Source organism: Moesziomyces antarcticus, assembly GCF_000747765.1.
Source record: "Moesziomyces antarcticus DNA, scaffold: scaffold_v10013, strain JCM 10317, whole genome shotgun sequence".
NCBI classification, from domain to species: Eukaryota; Fungi; Basidiomycota; class Ustilaginomycetes; order Ustilaginales; family Ustilaginaceae; genus Moesziomyces; species Moesziomyces antarcticus.
The window spans coordinates 1-16,481 of record NW_014638997.1 but is presented as its reverse complement, the minus strand read 5'-3'; the positions used below and the strand labels follow the sequence as shown (position 1 = coordinate 16,481).

Sequence of the window (16,481 nt, the reverse complement as noted above, 5' to 3'; positions counted from 1 at the left end):
CTTTGTAATCTGTAACATTATCTACACGATCTCGAGCTGCGATCGTTGCATGTTTGCTCTGGCATGCTTGCCAACTGATCCGCGCATCAGCGTCGCTCGTCCGGCGCCGAGCCGTTTCTATTCGAGATCGGAGCAGGCGGCGGAATCATGTGATGGCAGAGTCAGTTGCTGCTGTTACCAGCACAGGGAGAAGAGCACCACGACGCCTGGACCCACTTACCTGATGAGCATGCGGATGTTGTTGAGGAAGATGAGCACTTGGTCGTCGAACGGCGTCCACTCTTGTGCGCTCGCCGCCGACCCGTTCGAGTTGACCTTGGCCTTGGCCTGCGATGCGGCTTGCATCAGCTGAGCCACGTCGCGAATCTCGATCTCGAGCTCGTGGATCGGCTCTTGCGGCTGTTGTGCGTCGAAGTACGACAAAGCGGACAAAGGTCAGAGGCAATACCAAAAGAGATGAGAATGAAGCCACCAACCCACCTTCTCCGCCACGGTGACCTGCGTGAGATCGACGATGAAGTTCTGATGCGTGTACGAGAGGCGGTTCTTTTCGCGGATCGAGACGTGCTCGGACGTCGGCTTGTCGGCTGTGCATGACAGGTATGAGATCAGCCCAAAGCGCTACGAGATGCAAGTGGCCGATTCGTCTTCACTTACCGGGTGCCTCGGTGTTGATGCTGATGCGATAGTCGAACAGTCGATTCGGGCAGTGGATGTTGAGGTCGGCGATCCTCTGCTTCTGGATGATGCCATCCGGTTTGATGACGAGTGTTTCGGCGTCCCGGGTGACGCGCACCTTGCCGCCTGGCGCCGGATGAAAGTAGTCGACCTCCTTTCTTCGCTGATAGCTCACTTTGGCGCCCGTATACGAGCTCTCGCCCGAACGCGACACGAGCGAGTTGAGGATGCGGTTGTACTGGGCGTGCTGCGACTGCACAGGCGCGGAAGAAGAAGAGTAGAATGGCATGAGTGACTGCACGGGATCGACTTTCCGAGGACGGTATCGACTTACGATGGTCATTCGGCTGTCGAAACGAGTGCGGCTCAGATCGACGACCGTTTCGTTGCGCACGGGCAATTGTATCCTCTCGCCCGTTTCCTGGTCTATGATTTGACCGATTTTGCCCTCGATCTGTGATGGCGATACGAAGGCGGAGGCAAGCGATGGCGTCTCGAGTCAGGAATCCCAGCTGTGATGGCACGGCTGCACCGATCTGACATACTCACCTCGACGTTGGAGCGGCCTTGAGAGTTGGCGTAGATCCAGTCTCCCACCATGGTCGCAAAGTCATCGAGCGGGTCCACGCCGAAGATCGAGCGCTCTGGAGGCAGCTGCTGCTGCTGTGGCGAAGACATGATGGGACCGTTCTCACGCCACTGTGACGAAACAGAGGGCGGCGCGGCGATGATGTGATGGTGAGGGAAGATGGATGGCAAGGCAGCTTCGTCTCGGAAGCATGCCGAGCCCCAGTCGACCAGCTCCAACTCCACAGGGTCCAATCGGCCTCTTCCGACGCCCGAGGATTCTGCGATTTTTGGGCGATTTTTAGCCACGCTTTTCGCGTTCGCTTTTTCTCCTTTCTCAGCGCGAAAGCAGTGTGTTGGACTCAGCTTTGGCACGGAAGTCGCCTCCACCTTGGACCCTGCCTTCAGCCAAGTTCAAGCTCCTTGACGATTGCATTCAAGACTCGAGCCATCGATCGCGCCTTCAGGCCACCATGCCCGCATCGCATTCAGCGCTCCCACACAGCCTTCTTCCACTTGAGTCGAGACCATGAGCGCGGATGTGGATAGCGACGGCGACTTTCAAGTCCTTGACGAGGCCTCGGGGGTTGCGGGCTCGAGCACGGCAAAACAACACGCAGGCAACGACGCCGACATCATCTACGACGAAGCGGTCGTCACCAAACTCGAAGAACTTGATGCGGAGATAGAGTCGGTCAGTGGTCAGATTGCTGACCTTCAGCAACTTAAGCAATCGCTCCTCCGCGAGCGCCGCAAGGTGCATGCCGATTACCTTGAGTCGGCCAAGCAAGATGGCACACAGGCTTCGCGCAAGCTCGGCCACGATTACACCTCTCCCTCTTCAAAGTGGTCATCGACCATTCGAGCGACTGCCAGATCCGTCTTTGGCATCCCTTCCTTCCGCTTCTGCCAAGAAGCCGTCATCAACGCCGCCATGGACGCACGCCACGCCGTAGTAGTCATGCCAACAGGCGGCGGCAAATCTCTCTGCTACCAGCTTCCCGCCATCCTCAACCCCGGCGTCACCCTCGTCGTCTCCCCACTCATCTCGCTCATGACCGATCAGGTCCTTCACCTCAAAGAAGTCGGCATCGAGTCCGAACTCTTGTGCGGAAGCACATCCCGCGAAGACTCCACCGCCATCCTCAAGAAGATCAGGCATGGCACCGCCCTAGCTGGCCCGTCGAAACGCGCCAACTTCAACGCGTCTGCGAGTTCAGAGCCTCTGGAAGACCATCGCACCGACGGCATCAAGCTTCTCTACGTCACGCCGGAGCGCATCGCCAAGTCCAAAACCTGTCTTTCGGCTCTGCAGAATGCCTACGAACAAGGCAGGCTCTCGCGAATCGTCATCGACGAAGCACACTGCTGTTCCCAGATGGGCCACGACTACAGGCCAGACTATGCCAAGCTCTCCCTGCTTCGACGTCTGTTTCCAAAGGTGCCCGTCATGTGCCTCACCGCAACCTGCGGGCCCAAGGTTCTCAAGGAGATCATCGAGATCATCGACTTGCCCCCCATCACACAGCCTGACAACGCCGCTCCCATGCGTACAATCTACTTCACCGCTCCCCTCTTCCGGCCCAACCTCCTCTATCGCGTCGTCCAGCGTCCCCAGCAGGCTCAGGCTGCATCACAGGCTATCGTCGACTACATTCTCGCCCACCATGCCGGCCACTGCGGTATCGTCTACTGCCTCTCCCAGTCCGACACCGAGGCAATGGCCAAAGCCTTGATGGAACTCAGCAGTCGCAGAATCGCCACCGGCACCTACCACGCCGGCCTCGACGACGCCAGCAAGCAGCGTATTCACACCGACTGGCGCACAGGTCGCATCCAGGTCGTCTGCGCCACCATTGCCTTTGGCATGGGCATCGACAAGCCAGACGTACGCTTCGTCATTCACGCTTGCATCTCCAAGTCGCTCGACGCCTACTACCAAGAAACAGGCCGTGCAGGTCGAGACGGCAAGACTTCCGACTGCCTTCTCTTTTATCGTCCGCAGGATGCGATCCGAATGAGCTCCCTCGTCGCCAGTGAGTCCACCGGTCAAGAGAAGCTATCGGCAATGCTCGAGTATGCCCAGTCGGCACGATGCCGAAGACAGCTCTTTGCAGACTACTTTTCAGACATGTTTGAAAAGGGCGATGCTCAGCGCCAACGCAGCTGTGCCATCTGCGACAACTGCAGAGAACACCGTCAAGACCTTGTCATGGATGCACGCATGCAAATGTACCAGCTCCTCGCCATCCTCGCAGAGATGTGCAGGCAAGGAGGCAGGATCACCCTCACCAGCCTCTCTGACGTCGCTCGAGGTCTCGGCGGAGGAAAGTTCAACCTCGATCCGAATCTCTCCGATGCCAGAGCTGGATCCTCCAAAGTCAGCGCCTCAAAGTCGACGAAAGCAGGCGTCGTCGATGTGACAGCCGTCGCAGGCGGCAAGATCACTCTTCATCGCGACATGGTGGATCGCTTGATCGTCCATGGCATTCTTTCGCAGCTCATCGAGCAGAGCTACCAAGCCACCGCATACACAGTCAATGTCTATCTCGAAATCGGGCCCAAAGCGACCCGGTTCCTCCGCCATCCTCTCGAGAGCGTGTCGTCTCCATCCAAGCTTGACCTTCTACCACCCGTGCAAGTTCTGCCGCCGAACGCCAACGCGGCCAGCCAAACACCTGGCGCTCAGACGACTGGGAAGCGATCAGGCGGCCAAGCAGATCTCGAGCCCGAGTCAAGCTCAAAGGACGCACGCCCAAAGAAGAGCAGAAGCGCCGCAAAACCATCGGTGAATGGTGCCGTTCGGAATCACAGTCCAGGTGCCAAGCCTCGCACGAACGGGTCTCAAATCGACACCAAAAATGGCCAGCAGTCGAGCAAGCGAGCTCTGGTCGGCGGCTCATCGGAGCACGAGGCCATCATCATCGACTAGCGTTCCCAGCTCTTCAGCTTTCGATCAACAACACCACCTTCAGTCGACAATCATACCCGCTCATACTCTGTCTTCAATCGACCGCGCTACCAAGCAACAAAGCATGTTCGTTATCATTTGGTATACAGTCCTATTCTGGTACGTGGTGAAGCTTAACGAGAACGAGATACAGTACAGACAGGAGAGCTGGGTAATTGCAACTCTCGCTGCATCAAGCGTTGGGGTCGTACGGGCTCTGCGAAGCGGGCGCCCAGTGCTCCTCCCTGGGCAAGTCAACGAGACCCTTGGTCTCGAAATCGGGTGTGACCTCACCGGGGATCCACTGGCCATGAATGCCAGACCTGATGGCGAAGGGCAGCTGCACTGCCGCCACGGCCTTGGTGAAGTCGCGCGTGTCGATGACGACCACCTCGCTACGGTTCAGGTCAAGCCTGTCAACGATGGCGAGGACAAAGCCATCGCCTTCGGGTGCATCCTTGGATCGAGGGCTGAATACCGGCTCCTGGATCAGGCAGTTGTCGCCTGCATAGTACCACTCGGTGGTGCCCTCCTTGCGCTTGTAGTGGGCCAGGCCGTTGAGGCCCTGGAAAACGTTCTTGTTGCCGTCGCTGCGGTCAGGAACGAAGACGTTGATGAAGGCGCTCGAGTACTCGACACCCATGAACCTGTTGTCGATCTGCGGGAACTCGGAGGGAGTGTCGAGGATCACCTCGGGGTCCGGCAGCTGCTCGTTGTTGTCCTTGCGCGGGTCGATGGTCCAGCGCACAAACTGCGCCTTGGGCGTGCCGTCGGCCTCTTGCTTCTTCTTCTGCTCGTCCGAGTCGGGCGGGAAGAAGGGGAAGGCGTTGCCGTGTACGAGTGACGAGTCGATGATGATGCGGCCCTGCTCGTCCTCGAAGCCCGAGGCGGTGTGGATGGGCATGCCGTTCTTCCAGTGCCAGTACTTGACCTCGTCCTTGCTCTTGGCACCACGAGGGATGGTGATCCAGGTGATGGGCTTGGTGTAGTCGTACGCCCAGTGGTGGCCGCCTGCCTTCATCCTCTCCAGGTCGGCCTCGAAGGGCCAGAGCATGAGCACGAGGTAGTTGGGCGTGAGCGCACAATCGTGGATGAAGGCACACCAGGGCGCCTCGAGCCACAGGTCCCTGACCACCTTGCCAGAAGGGTCCACCTCAAAGTAGTAGACATCCTTGGTGGCCAGACCCTTGGCTTCGTAACCAAAGCCGACCAGGTTTCCCGTGACGGAGCACTGCTTGGGATGGGCGGTCATGGTCTTGGAGGGGAGGTTGAACGGGTTGTAGCCGAGCGTCTTGAGGGTGTGAGGGTCCATCTCGTAAGCGTTGCCGTTCTCCTTCATGGCGAGGAATCGTCCGGCGTGCATGACGACATTGGTGTTGGCAGTGGATTCGACGGTCTGTCGGACGCAAGGGTGATGCGTGTAGGGGTTGCGGTAGAGACCGTACATGCTCTTCCTCGCCCTACGCTCGACCTTGAAGCGATCCGTCTCGACGAATCGCTGCCTGTAGTCGACCTTGCCATCCTTGAAGCGGAAGGCGGCTACGGTACCGTCACCGTCGATGGGTGCATTGAGCTCGCCGCCCTTGTAGTAGGTGGGAGGCTGCGCGTAGTCGGGCATGATGCGGTAGAATGTGCCGTGGAGCTCCTTGGGGATGGTACCGCGCGTCATCACGTCGAAGATGGTGCCTTCAAAGCGACGAGGCTGAGCACCACCGGACAGGTCGGTGGCCGTAGGCCAGCCGGACGGCAGGATGTCAGTAGGATGCACATAGCCATGACTGGGCGCCGCCTTGGAGGTGACGGGTACAGGAACGGGCTCCTGAGTGGCTGTGGGGGCCATCGTGGATATACAAAAGCAGAGGGCACGAAGACAGGGAGAAGGAGAGGTTCAAGATGGAGGCTTGACCAAGCGGAGCTTTGTTCGCGAGGATCGCAATGCTCGCTTTCGGCCAACAGCTGCCGCTTTATATCCATTTCTCTTTGCAGTTCCATACTCTGTTTCTGCTGAAGGGAAGCTATACGATGGCGGCAACTGGTGTGCTGGCTCCGTCGGCAAACGCAGACAGCAACGACGCGCGCGCTATCATCAGCAAGGCATTTGTCATCTTGTTCGACGTGGATCGTGCACGAGACGCTCGGCACGAAGTGACCAGGCGCGGGAGGTGGCTCGCAGCAACCGTTGGTTCCACGCGCTCATGCAGACCAGGCATCTGTTGTACCGTAAAGGGACCTGGCCTCCGCTCCGGGCCCCGGAGAAGCCAAGATGGCAGGGTCCTGTCCCAGAACGCCAGATTGCGGGGTATCCTGCCAGTCGGGCCCCGTCTCCACACCTCGACCCCGCTTAGCACGCCTCGCCAAAGATGATCAAAGGCTGTGGTGGCGGCTCGCACCAACTTGGCCCTTGGACCCTTAACCGAGGTGAGGTGTCAGAGGCCGTGGACTTTTGCCCCTTCGCCTCTCAGCCCGCGCAGCTTTGCGCTACCGACCAACACATTCGCTGGCCTGGCATTCCCGAGCCTGCACGCCAACCCTGTTCTTCTGTTTCACGAAGCAGCTTTGTCTCCGTGACTTCCTTCGCAGGGTCCAGCTTTCGCACGAGACCATGTCTTCGTTGCCTGTCATCGATTCCTCGTTGTCCTGCCCCCTAACAGTGTGAGCCCATAGACGCTCATGCTTAAGGCGACAGACGCTGGCCATGCCGCCATTTCCATCCGGTGCTGTCGCTATCCGTGCGAGACGACGTCCAGGCACAAGTGATGATCAATGTCCGCTGTCGGCAGTGCCATCCTTGCTGTGTTGACTGCCGCATTTGTACAGCTTCTTGCACTCAATCTTGGCGCTGGTGGTTACCAAGCGGTGCGTCGCCCTTTGCTATCGCGGCTCAAGCTGGACAGGGTGTGCTTCTCATGCCGTTCGTCTGCACTTCAATCTGCTAAGTGCGGCTCGGGGTTATGCTCGGAGACACCAGGCCGCCAATTTTGAGATGCAGTAGCAACATGCCCTTGCAGCATCCTCAATGTACGAAGTCTTGGCCATGTACGAGGTCTTGGCCATGTCCGCACCCTTGCTCCAACGTTGCGCATCATCCGGCTTTGTTCGACCGATCAGAGCTCATTCCTTAGCAATGCCTCCACATGCATGCTTTCCGTCGAGGTTTGCGGTGGCCAGCTCAGCGGCGATACACGACCCTAAACTGCGTCGAACAGCGGCCTTGCAAGTAAGCTGCCATCGAAGTGTCCACCTTGTGCGAGCTGCCAGGACACCTGCGATAGAGATGTGGCGGAGCAGCGAGATGTGCCAACGTGACCTCCCCCAACGGCGCGCGAATCTGCAGAAGCACGTCGAGGACCCTTGACTGTCGAAGCTTCGGATTGGCTTTTCCGCCTTCGAAGATTTCCCCGCGTCAGCCGTGCGGGGCTCCGCAAGAACGAGCGTGCGCCACCGCATCGGGACCCTGTTGCGTGTCCCAGAAAACAGGTTCCCGCTCTATCGGCTAAACCTCCTTGGCCGAGAACCTTAGCCGAGGTGGCAGGTGGGTCCGAGCGCAGCTGGTGAACTACTCTAATTTATTTATTCTAAAGGTGACGCTTGTAGCATTCCTGCTTTCCTCGGCCGACACTAGCATTGACGTGCCCAATTGTACCTTCACCTCTAAGCTTCATCTTCTACAGCCTTGCAGCATGGCCCCCGACGGCGGAGACAGCATCGTACTGTCAGGCGACGGCAGCACCTCGAACAGGCTCGCCGCCACGGTCGCCGGTCAGGGCTCAAACCAGTCAGCCTATCGAAAGGGCTTCAAGGCCTACATACAGCCACTCGATGAGAACACCAAGTCCGGATCCAAGCCACAGTCCGTGCTCGTCGAAGATGTGACTCCAGAGCAATTCGAGAACTTTGTTGCAGAGGGCAAGAAGATCGTCGGCGAAAAACTGCTTCGTCAACACTACCGGCAAGCCCGAGCCGGACGGCCACTCGGACTACCTCAGCCTGCCTCACTTTGAAGATTTCTTCAAGATCGACGAGGCGGAACGCTTCATGGCCAGCGCCCACATCCAGTCTGCCTCCGTAGAGGAGGTGGCCAGCATCGTCAAGCTGGCCAACAAGTACAGGCAGCCGCTCCACGCCGTCTCCATGGGTCGTAACCTCGGATACGGCGGCTTCGCTGTACGACTGCGCGGAACTGAGATCCTCGACCTCAAGAGGATGAACAAGGTGCTTCAGATCGACGAAGACTCCGCCTTCTGCTTGCTCGAGCCGGGCGTCTCCTACTTTGACCTCTACGAGGAGATCCAGAGGCGCAACTCGCAGTTGTGGGTCGACTGCCCCGACATTGGATGGGGAAGCGTCGTTGGCAACATGGCCGAACGAGGCGCCGGCTACACCCCCTATGGAGACCACTTTATGTTCCACTGCGGCATGGAGGTCGTGCTGCCCAACGGTGACATTGTCCGCACCGGAAATGGCGCCATGGAAGGCAGCGATACCTGGCAGACATTCCCGTACGGCTTCGGTCCCTATCACGATGGCATCTTTACGCAGTCCAGTCTCGGCATCATCACCAAGGCTGGATTCTGGCTTCTGCTCAACCCGGGTGGCTTCAAGCCTTTTCTGATCACCGTGCCTCGCAAAGAGGATTTGCACGAGCTGGTCGAGCGCATCCGACCCCTGCGCAACCGTATGATCATCCAGAACGCCCCGACCATTCGCCACGTCCTGCTCGACGCTGCATGCCTTCGACAGCGCAAGGACTGGGAAGGTGGCCAGCTCAGCGAAGGCGCTCTGCCCGACGAAAAGGTCTACGAGATTGCGGAACAGCTCGATCTTGGCTACTGGGGCTTTTACGGAGCGCTCTACGGCCCGCCACCCATGCAAGACATGCTGTGGAGCGTCATTTGGGGATCGCTGTCGCAGATCAAGGGCTCCAAGCACTACTTTGAGGAAGATGTCGGTCCTTCGTCGATCTTGCACTCACGTGCCAAGACGCTGGCCGGCATCCCCAATTTGCTCGAGCTCGACTGGATCAGCTGGCTTGATAACGGCGCCCACTGCTTCTTCTCGCCCATCTCCAACGTCACCGGCGACGCGGCTATGGGGCAATGGCAGCTGCTCGAGGAAAAGTGCCGTCAGTACGGCTTCGACCCCATCTGCACCCAGGTGATCGGCCTGCGCGAGCTACACAACATCTGCTGCATCGTCTACGATCGCCACAGCAAGGAGCAGCGCGATCGCATGCGCACCTTGATGCAAGACCTCATCCAGGCTGCCGCCGACAAGGGCTGGAGCGAGTACCGCACCCATCTTGCCTTCCAGGATCAGGTGGCTGGAACGTTTAACTTTAACGGTGGCGCCATCAGCCGTCTCAACGAGACGCTCAAGGACGCGCTTGATCCCAATGGCATTCTTTCGCCCGGCAAGAATGGCGTCTGGGGCCAACGCTTTAGTCACTTGCGGAACAAGGCCTAGCTGCGAAATCGCTGGCCTCTCCGCTGCATCAAAGAGCTTCGGACGTTTATAATCCAATCGTTTTTTCATGCTCCGTGACGGATGCGCTGTTGGCGATGACCGGGCCGGATGTGCAGTGTGATGCAGATCAGGCGCAGATCAGGCGATGATGTGCAAGACCTTCATTTTGCGAGACCTGACGGTGTTGATTGTACGCTCGAGATCCATGTTGGTCTCCATGCACGCACTGGCGATGGCGGAAACCGACGAGACTTCCTTCCATGACGTCAAGAGGAGGAAAAAGTCGAGTCCGAACTTCCAGCCGCTGGCAATGACAACGGCTTTTCCTTGCTTGCACGAGCAAGGTGTCTCGGTGACGAGCACGTAAGGACGATGAAATGTCTTGGCCTCTTGTTGGATGTCTTCTTTGATGTTGTTCTCGTGAATCCATCCGCTATGCAGGCGACAAGGAGGCTGCCGAGAAGTTGAGGCCTGATCGGTGGCGGCAGCGTCCTCCATGTGGCTGTTTTTGCGGCGATTAGAACCTGGTATAATGTCCTCACATGCGTTTGAGCATTCGTCAACGTCCTAAAGAACAACCAGCTGCTCATCCGTCCAATGAATCGTGCAAGGCTCGTCGGCATTCAGATCTCCGTGTTGCTGGTACCGACTGCGCTAGACGAGAAAGATGATGGCCAGAGACGAATCGACAAACCCGCCGGATGGCGTTGCACCGACGAACTCAAAATTGGAGGGACGGCGGAGGGACGAGTGCGGCCCGAGCGTCGTTGTTAGAACGGTTCAAAGCGTTTCGTTATCGGGCGATCAAATATGCGCTTCGGAGTGGCGTTCCGAATGCGGACATCCTCGACTGAGGAACATGAAAGATCGCCGCCAAACCGTCTTGCGCTCTCGATACGGCTTCCGTCAGCTATTTCGGTGCCTGCTTGCATCTGGCCTTGCGACGGCAACGCGCATCCCGCTTGACCGGCGGCCCGCGGCCCGCGGAATTCGGTGCGCCTCCCTCCGCGCTGCTCAATCAACCATCTCGTCATTGGTCGTGTAACGCCGCCGAAGCCGGTCGCTGCTTGTCACATCCGGACCTCTTCTAGCTATTTGCGTTTTTTATACAGGAGCTTCGCCATACACATCAGAGCCTATGCTGTCGCTGCCGCCTCGTCGGTCGAGTCTTGCTTTCGCACGCAAGTCCGGACGTATTCGATGGAGCTTCCATCGCAAACGGAGCGCCACCAGCGCCTCGCACGCGATACCGACGCCATCGCAGAGCAGGTCATAGCATGACAGGAACTGCACGGCTACGCGGGCACCGTGCGTGTCCGCCGCGGTGTCTTGCCCGACTTTCTTCGCAAGCATTGGACCACCACCTGTTTCGTCGCTTCGGGACGCATCACTCTCGTACATATCGGTTCAAACGACGCATCGCCAAAGTCGAAGGGCAATGAGCCGCTCGACCTGGCTGCTGACGAGCTCGAAGACAGCGTGGCCATGAAGCATCCTCTCTGGAGCGAAGGCTGGATTGCAAGCTTGCAGCGAGACTGGTGGGCGTATGAGCACAGCATGCGATGGATTGGCCAAAGAAACTACTACCAAGCGCGCAAGGACAAACACAGCAAACAATACAAGAAGGACGATAGTGCGCGCGACATTCCTGCCCTTGACGTCTCGTCCTGGCCCGGTCGCTGGGCTGTGTTGCGCATCGTGGAGCGTTGATCGCCGCTTGCGCGCCGCAGACTCGTTCCCCTTTTGGCTCCGACCACAGGCCGCAAATCTAGGCCTCGTCAACGCAAGCAATCGGGGGACGGCATTACAACGAGATTGGAGCGGGCGAGCTAGCCAAGCATGCTCAAGGTCTCAGGATGACATCGCCTGGGAGAATGTCATGTCTCAGACTCGCGGGATAATGCATAACGAGGCGTGCGATGACTGTACACGCACAACCGTTTGAGAGCAGCGGTGAGACGGGTCAACTGGAATTTCTCCAAGCGTCGATCGGCGCACTGGTTTCGAGGGCAGCTTTCAGTGACCCCGGCACGGGCATTGGCAATCGATTCCGTACGGCGTCCAGACGCGGCGTTGCAATGCCAAGGCGTCGCGCTTCCGAGCCCATGCCTTCTGACACTTGTTGCGGTTCCTCGGCAGCCGCATGAGTGTGTGCGTCGAGCGATCGGCGTGGCGGCGGGAAGTGAGCCGTCAGCGAGGCCAATGCACGCGCTACGAACCACACGGACATCTGGACGAGCAGCGCACTGCCAAGATGGCGGCCTACATGGATGCGGGCTGCAGCCACCACGGGGAGCAATTCGCACGCCGCCTCAGCTGCATCAAACAGATCGTGCATGGCGCAAATCAGCTTGGAGACCTATGCGCAACGCTTGGCCGTGAAAGCCATGATTGGGCGCAAAGCGAATCGACAGACCAACGTCGGCCACCGCCACCACCTCGGAGGACGTCTCCGAGAACGGCGCACGGACGGTATCTCGACGTTGGTCCAGCGGCTGGGCTGCCGCCGCCGTGTCATCTCATGTATCCAACATCACACCAGCAAGCAGCGCGCCGATGTTTCTTTGCCTTGAAAGCGCAGGCTGGCTCAGGTGTAGATCCAGACGACCTGCTCTTGTGGCAATTCACCCCTCGCCGCGCAAGGTTCCTGGCGCGGGAGGCGCGGGAGCGGCGGTGCGCAACGGCCTCCTTTGCTAGGATCCGGCCTCTTCCTACTCGGACCCTGAATGTCGGCAGACAGACCGACGGATGAAACTCATGCGACCTGATGTGATCTGCGATTGCCGGATGGACAGGCCAATTGAACTGCGCCCCGGCTCTCCACGGGCTCGGACGTTCGGCTGGACTCGTTGATGCGCTCAGACTGGGAAGCGCGTGGGAAATGCGGAATCAGGCACTGCTGGTTCACAGACCAGTTAGTTAGTCCGTCGCCCAGCCCAAGGCTCACAGGCCAGTCCGCCGTCCGGTCCTAGCCCTGCAACCCAGAAATATAAATAATTTAAATTCAATCGAAATTTGTGATTCGCAGGCGTTTGGCATGAATGCGGGGAATGGTGAGAACGGTAGAGACCAGGCGTGATGATCCAATTTTGCAGCTGCACGACAGCTGCACGACAGCTGCACGATGGCTTTGCTGCAGTCCGCAGCCCGCTCGCTCTTGCCATGTGGCCGGACCAAGGCGTTGGCAGCCTAAAGTCACACCCGCCAACGCGCTGTCGGTCAAGCTGGAAAGGCGTTTTTCTTTGGTTTCCGGTCTTCTTGTGCCTCTAATCCTCGAACCCGTGCATGATAGAAGCTTGCGAGCATGCCGAGAGAGCACGTCACTACGTCGAGGCTGTACTACAGTGCGCTCACTGTCTGACACAGACGGCGGGCGAATGACTTTGCAATGACAGCTCTGTTGCACTGTAAGAGAGGCATCACATGCACGTCGCATGCATGTACGCCATCGGTCCAGACTGTACCGGCTGTTCGCCCACAATCCGATTTTCGAGGGTCCACGTCTCCAGAAAAGCTCGGATGCGAAACGAAAAAGATGCATCGTACAGCACCCTCAAAAGACTCCGCCTGCGACCCTAAGAACGAATCAGTACACACTGCCCAGTGTGGTATCGCAGACTGCAATCTATCGTCCCGTACCGCAGATCACACGCCGCTCGAACCTCACTGCGCAATCGATGGGATCTGGACCCACGTCAGACAAGGCTCGCTTTGCAAGGCTCAATGTGCTCCAGTCAGCCAGGCACCGCACCAGACTCAGTCTGCAGTACAAGCCGAGCGTCCAAGACGTTCAGCCTGCTCCACTTCTCCACTCGTGAGAACTTTCCTGATCTGTGCGGCCCCACACCTCTTCTCTTTCACTCTCGTCTCGGTGTCAAGTGTTGGTGTGAGCTCGTGTGCGCGTGTCTGTGCGTGCGACTCTGCAAGTCGACGACGAACAGAGCGACTACTGAATCTCGTTGCTCTGCAAAGCTATAAAGCGCATCCTCTCAATCGCTCAAAGCGTCGTCGTCCATCCCACATCTCTTGCCTCAGCATTCTCCACACCCTACAACATGGACCCGCACTCGACCTCTTGGTCCAGCCTCGTAGCCTTTGTCACCAAAGTTCTGGCTCAATTGCGCCAGGCAGCCCAGGATGCCTGGCGTTACTGTTTCGGCCACGGAGGAAGCGGCGACGGAGGAAGAAATGGCGACACAACAAGAGATCAACCTTGCGGAGCCAACCAAGACATGCCAATGGAAGGTTCAACCACGGATACTGAGCCTTTACTTGGAACTCCACGTATGGCTCCGCAGCACCCGCCTGACCTTGTCGACAACGACGAGTCAGACGGCAGCACCTCGGGGCCTCCGACGCCGTCTTCGAGCTCTGATCCCATCGATTACCGTTACGATACTGCCAGCTCCACCTCGGTCTCGATTCGTCGCTGCAATCAGTCTCTTCGTCGCGCTCACTCTTCGAGCCTAAAAGACCATCGTATCACCGTCACACAGACAGACGCTCCTGCAAGCACATCAGCACACCAGGTCACACCCAGGGGGTTGGCCGACCTGCCCTTCGAGGTAATAGGCCACATCATCTCGTTTATCGACCGCCGCGACCTGGCAGCAGTCAGCAGCGTCCGCCCTTTCCGCCATCATCCCGACGCTTGGAAACATGTCAGGCTCCAAGTGAACCTCGACCATATCGACATTCCAACTCGCGCTCCATGCACCACCTCGAGCGAGATCTTGGAGCTCGTGCGCGCATACTCGGACCGCTCACGAGACAGTCGCGCAGTTGACGCCCCTGCGAGGCTCGAAAGCGTACTCATTGAGGTGCCCCTTTGCCCTTGTCGCGATCACCTCATCCCCATCCTTGAAGAGCTGCGTCGTAGCTGTGCCACTCTCCGGCAGATCAGTATTTCGATTGCAGACCAAGCCCTATGCCTGGAAGAGCTCTACAGTCATTGTCCGCGTTTGAGCGCTATCGATCTGCGCTTTCTCGACAAGCTGCCGCCCTTCTTTCAGCGAACCTGGAACTTTCCATCCAGGCGCTTTTCTCAGCGTACCTTTGCGCTCGACAAGTTTTACGCACCCAGCTCTTTGCCATACTGCGATCTCAGTCCGAATACTTTGGGACTACGATACCTCAAGGACGGTCTTGCACCATCTCACGACCTGCGGGGTCTCGTCGATGGCCTGCATCAGCTGTCACCAACACTCCAAATGTGGGATTGCTCATCTCAATCGTATGCGATTGACAAGCTCGTTTCGTCTAGCTTTCTGCAAGGACCGATGGAACGCATCACTTTCGATCAGCTCCAGGTGGTGTGCCGTCCCCCACTGCTCAACTGGCTCTTCTATCTTTGTCCTAGCCTGAAAGAGGCGTACCAAATCGACTTTACAGCCTTCAGGATTCCCATCGCGCCCAATTACTTCGCATCGGGCTACATGCTGAGCAAGTGGGAGCAGCTCCGAAGGCTCGAATTGGAGCTGCCAGCCAGCGCTCAAGATCAGGAAAAGCTGTTGGAGGGTATCACCTACCTACGCCACCTCAAGGTGCTCTACCTCAATGTGCGACGCCCTGCCACAGCTCGGGTGCCGCTCCGATCGCTGTACCCGATGTTGACAAAGAGCCGGAGACGGGGCGACTCGATGCTCGTGCCTGTGCCGAGTCTCGAAACCCTCAATATTTCGGGCCTGGTGGATCCGCATGAAGTGCTCAAGTTTGTTTGGTTACGCCATGGTACTGCCCAAGGCAAGACTTGGTACGAGATTTGCAATGCATACAACCATCGGATCCAGCAGCTGCCGGACGGAAGGCCGATCCTGGTGCGTAGCGATCCTCAGTCCATGGCAGCAAGCTTGCCTATCCCTATCTCAGCGAGCATCGCCAACATTCAGACTTTGCGCTTCCTTCAGGACGATCAGCGCCACGCCGTGAATGAGGCGATTCAAGAGCTAGTCCCCACGTTCTCGCCATCCGAGATGCCGCGTGCCATGTCTGGGATTGGCTTCCAGTCTTGACAACAGCTGTGTCTTCGAATGCTTTCCTTGTGCTCGCTGGCTTTGATGTTTTTATTTTGTTTTGCAGTTTCAGCTTTGTCTTTCGAGACCCATTGGAGCATGGTTGCCTACCCACGTTATGAGGATTCTCAGAAGGTGTTTGAAGTAGAGCACATTGTGTCGCATCCACCATTACCCCGAATCGCACAGGAAGAAAAGATTAATGACGCGCACACGCACTGCACACTGATCCCGGATCGAAGAGGATCGCAAGGTAGAATTGAGCAGAGGCGAATGCGAGAACAGAGGACGAGATAAAACGGTGAAGATCGATGACGTTGCCGACAAACAGCATGAAGGGTGCGAAGAGTGCAAGACAAAGGTGAGTGCGGGATGAGGCTGACGCAGACGCGGCTTAAACCTGGCTCATGTCAACGGAGTCGCGATAAGGGGTGGAAACGGGCTGGGTGGGAACCATGCGTTGACGGTGGAGTTGCTCCTCGCGTAATTCTCGGCGTTGCTCACGCTTGTGCTCTTGGTACTTGGACCAGCAGAAGACACCGACCGCGACGACGATCGCGACGGTGACCACGACAAGACAGGCGGTTGCAACGGTGGAGAGACCAGCACCAGCTGCAGCGCTAGAAGCTGTAGCGGTGGTAGCTGCGGGTGCTGCGGTGGGTATGACGGTAGCTGCCCCGGCACTTTCGGCCAGAGTTGCAGCTGTGTTGACAGCAGGGTCAGGGTTAGGGTTAGGGTTAGGGTTAGGGTTAGGGTTAGGGTTAGGGTTAGGGTTAGGGTTAGGGTTAGGGTTAGGGTTAGGGTTAGGGTTA

The 16,481-nt window shown here is 58.0% G+C and overlaps 9 protein-coding genes across 9 annotated transcripts; 4 read left to right on the top strand and 5 right to left on the bottom strand.

The window, feature by feature from the left end:
• Window positions 1-86: 86 nt before the first annotated feature.
• On the bottom strand, window positions 87-1,356 carry PAN0_013c4607 (mRNA triphosphatase CET1; the record flags this gene model as incomplete). Its single annotated transcript, XM_014799735.1, has 6 exons — window positions 87-117; window positions 221-399; window positions 481-587; window positions 658-931; window positions 1,013-1,132; window positions 1,228-1,356. The coding sequence occupies 6 exons, from the start codon at window positions 1,354-1,356 to the stop codon at window positions 87-89; spliced, it is 840 nt and encodes a 279-aa protein (XP_014655221.1).
• A 418-nt stretch (window positions 1,357-1,774) lies between these two features.
• On the top strand, window positions 1,775-4,177 carry PAN0_013d4606 (ATP-dependent DNA helicase; the record flags this gene model as incomplete). Its single annotated transcript, XM_014799734.1, has 1 exon — window positions 1,775-4,177. The coding sequence occupies one exon, from the start codon at window positions 1,775-1,777 to the stop codon at window positions 4,175-4,177; it is 2,403 nt and encodes an 800-aa protein (XP_014655220.1).
• Window positions 4,178-4,388: 211 nt separating this feature from the next.
• Window positions 4,389-6,035, bottom strand: PAN0_013c4605 (isoeugenol monooxygenase; the record flags this gene model as incomplete). Its single annotated transcript, XM_014799733.1, has 1 exon — window positions 4,389-6,035. The coding sequence occupies one exon, from the start codon at window positions 6,033-6,035 to the stop codon at window positions 4,389-4,391; it is 1,647 nt and encodes a 548-aa protein (XP_014655219.1).
• A 923-nt stretch (window positions 6,036-6,958) lies between these two features.
• Window positions 6,959-9,658, top strand: PAN0_013d4604 (vanillyl-alcohol oxidase; the record flags this gene model as incomplete). The annotated part of the gene is made up of 5 exons (XM_014799732.1): window positions 6,959-7,090; window positions 7,188-7,412; window positions 7,673-7,727; window positions 7,790-8,045; window positions 8,101-9,658. The coding sequence occupies 5 exons, from the start codon at window positions 6,959-6,961 to the stop codon at window positions 9,656-9,658; spliced, it is 2,226 nt and encodes a 741-aa protein (XP_014655218.1).
• A 138-nt stretch (window positions 9,659-9,796) lies between these two features.
• On the bottom strand, window positions 9,797-10,156 carry PAN0_013c4603 (uncharacterized protein; the record flags this gene model as incomplete). The annotated part of the gene is made up of 1 exon (XM_014799731.1): window positions 9,797-10,156. The coding sequence occupies one exon, from the start codon at window positions 10,154-10,156 to the stop codon at window positions 9,797-9,799; it is 360 nt and encodes a 119-aa protein (XP_014655217.1).
• A 361-nt stretch (window positions 10,157-10,517) lies between these two features.
• Window positions 10,518-11,368, top strand: PAN0_013d4602 (uncharacterized protein; the record flags this gene model as incomplete). Its single annotated transcript, XM_014799730.1, has 3 exons — window positions 10,518-10,651; window positions 10,771-10,927; window positions 11,009-11,368. The coding sequence occupies 3 exons, from the start codon at window positions 10,518-10,520 to the stop codon at window positions 11,366-11,368; spliced, it is 651 nt and encodes a 216-aa protein (XP_014655216.1).
• Window positions 11,369-11,621: 253 nt separating this feature from the next.
• Window positions 11,622-11,996, bottom strand: PAN0_013c4601 (uncharacterized protein; the record flags this gene model as incomplete). The annotated part of the gene is made up of 1 exon (XM_014799729.1): window positions 11,622-11,996. One exon carries the CDS (start codon window positions 11,994-11,996, stop codon window positions 11,622-11,624), a length of 375 nt encoding a protein of 124 aa, XP_014655215.1.
• Window positions 11,997-13,713: 1,717 nt separating this feature from the next.
• PAN0_013d4600 (uncharacterized protein) lies at window positions 13,714-15,669 on the top strand (the record flags this gene model as incomplete). The annotated part of the gene is made up of 1 exon (XM_014799728.1): window positions 13,714-15,669. The coding sequence occupies one exon, from the start codon at window positions 13,714-13,716 to the stop codon at window positions 15,667-15,669; it is 1,956 nt and encodes a 651-aa protein (XP_014655214.1).
• A 394-nt stretch (window positions 15,670-16,063) lies between these two features.
• Window positions 16,064-16,481, bottom strand: PAN0_013c4599 (uncharacterized protein; the record flags this gene model as incomplete). The annotated part of the gene is made up of 1 exon (XM_014799727.1): window positions 16,064-16,481. A coding segment is annotated over one exon (418 nt), but the record flags the coding sequence as incomplete, so codon positions are not given.